At 59.8% G+C, this 1,127-nt stretch overlaps 1 protein-coding gene across 1 annotated transcript in view; it reads right to left on the reverse strand.

Moving 5' to 3' along the window:
- SPTBN4 (spectrin beta, non-erythrocytic 4) overlaps positions 1-1,127 on the reverse strand; it is a 39,975-nt gene that overhangs the window by 9,077 nt on the left and 29,771 nt on the right. Inside the window, exon 11 of the mRNA XM_021711897.1 lies at positions 593-789. Within this exon, the coding sequence (XP_021567572.1) occupies positions 593-789 (197 nt within the window). The remainder of the gene's footprint in view (positions 1-592; positions 790-1,127) is intronic.

Consider the following 1,127-nt stretch of genomic DNA (forward strand, 5'->3'; position numbering starts at 1 on the left):
TACTCGGAAGGCTGAGGCGGAAAGGATCGCCGGAGCCCAGCAGGTCGAGGCTGCGGTGGCCGGGAGCGGCCACTGCCCTCCAGTCTGGGCGACAGAGTGAGACTCCGACTCAAAAAAAAAAAAAGCAAAGAAAAGGCAAGGTCGTCCAGGCCCGGGCCAGGCTTTGCTCTCTGCCGAGAACCTAACTCCTATTCCCCCGGGAAAACACTGATTGCTCTTTCAAGAATCGTCTGAATCTTCGTCTGGGTGCATTTCTGACCCCCATGTCCTCCTTCCCTAATGCCCCCCCACCCAGGACCTTGAGACTTTTTATGGCAATAGTTACCTCACCTCACCCAAATCTCAGATCGACCCCCCCAGGCCAGTCCCCCAGGCTCCCCCATCCCAGGCCCCATCCCTCTGCCTGCTCCTCCCCCCCATCGGCCAGTCTGGGGTATCACTGTCTAGTGACAGGTCAGTCCCCTGCCCTCCTACTACCTAGGAAGGGTCTGTCCTGGCCGTCACACAACAGAAGACTGAGCACCAAGTCGGGATGTGTCTGTCTCACACACAGGGGTGGGTGGGGGGCGGGGACAGGATCTGGAGAGCTGACCGTGGTCAGGCGCCGCAGAGAGCTGAACCTCTCTTCCCAGGCTGCAGCCGCTTTGCGGAAGGCCTCGTGTCGCCGGATGAGCTGCTCCACCTCGTCCACGCTGCTGCCCAGCTCCCGGCTCTGCAGGATTGGCTCCTGGGCTGTCAGCCAGGCATCGGCCACCACCGCCTCCTGGGCAAACTGGTGCACCTCCAGCACTGAGGGGAGGCACACCAGGTCAGGGCACTGAGGGCCCTTCCTGGGGCAGGAGCTGCTCTCTCTGGCATGCCATAGCCCTCTGGCTTCCCTTAGCCCAGCCCTGCCCACCCTGAGCTCTGCAGGAGTGATAGAGGCTGTGGCAATTTTCGGTTTTTTAGTCAGGGTCTTACTCTGTTGTCCAGAGACACAATCATGGCTCACCGAAGCCTCAACCTCCTGGCATACTACAGGCATGTGCCACCACACCTAATTTTTAAAACTTTTTTTTTTTGAGTTCGAGTCTTACTCGGTCGCCCAGACTGGAGTGCAGTGGCCACTCCCGGCCACCGCAGCCTCG

The sequence above is a fragment of the Carlito syrichta genome, unplaced genomic scaffold, assembly GCF_000164805.1.
Source record: "Carlito syrichta isolate Samal-C Ts95f unplaced genomic scaffold, Tarsius_syrichta-2.0.1 Scaffold86295, whole genome shotgun sequence".
NCBI classification, from domain to species: Eukaryota; Metazoa; Chordata; class Mammalia; order Primates; family Tarsiidae; genus Carlito; species Carlito syrichta.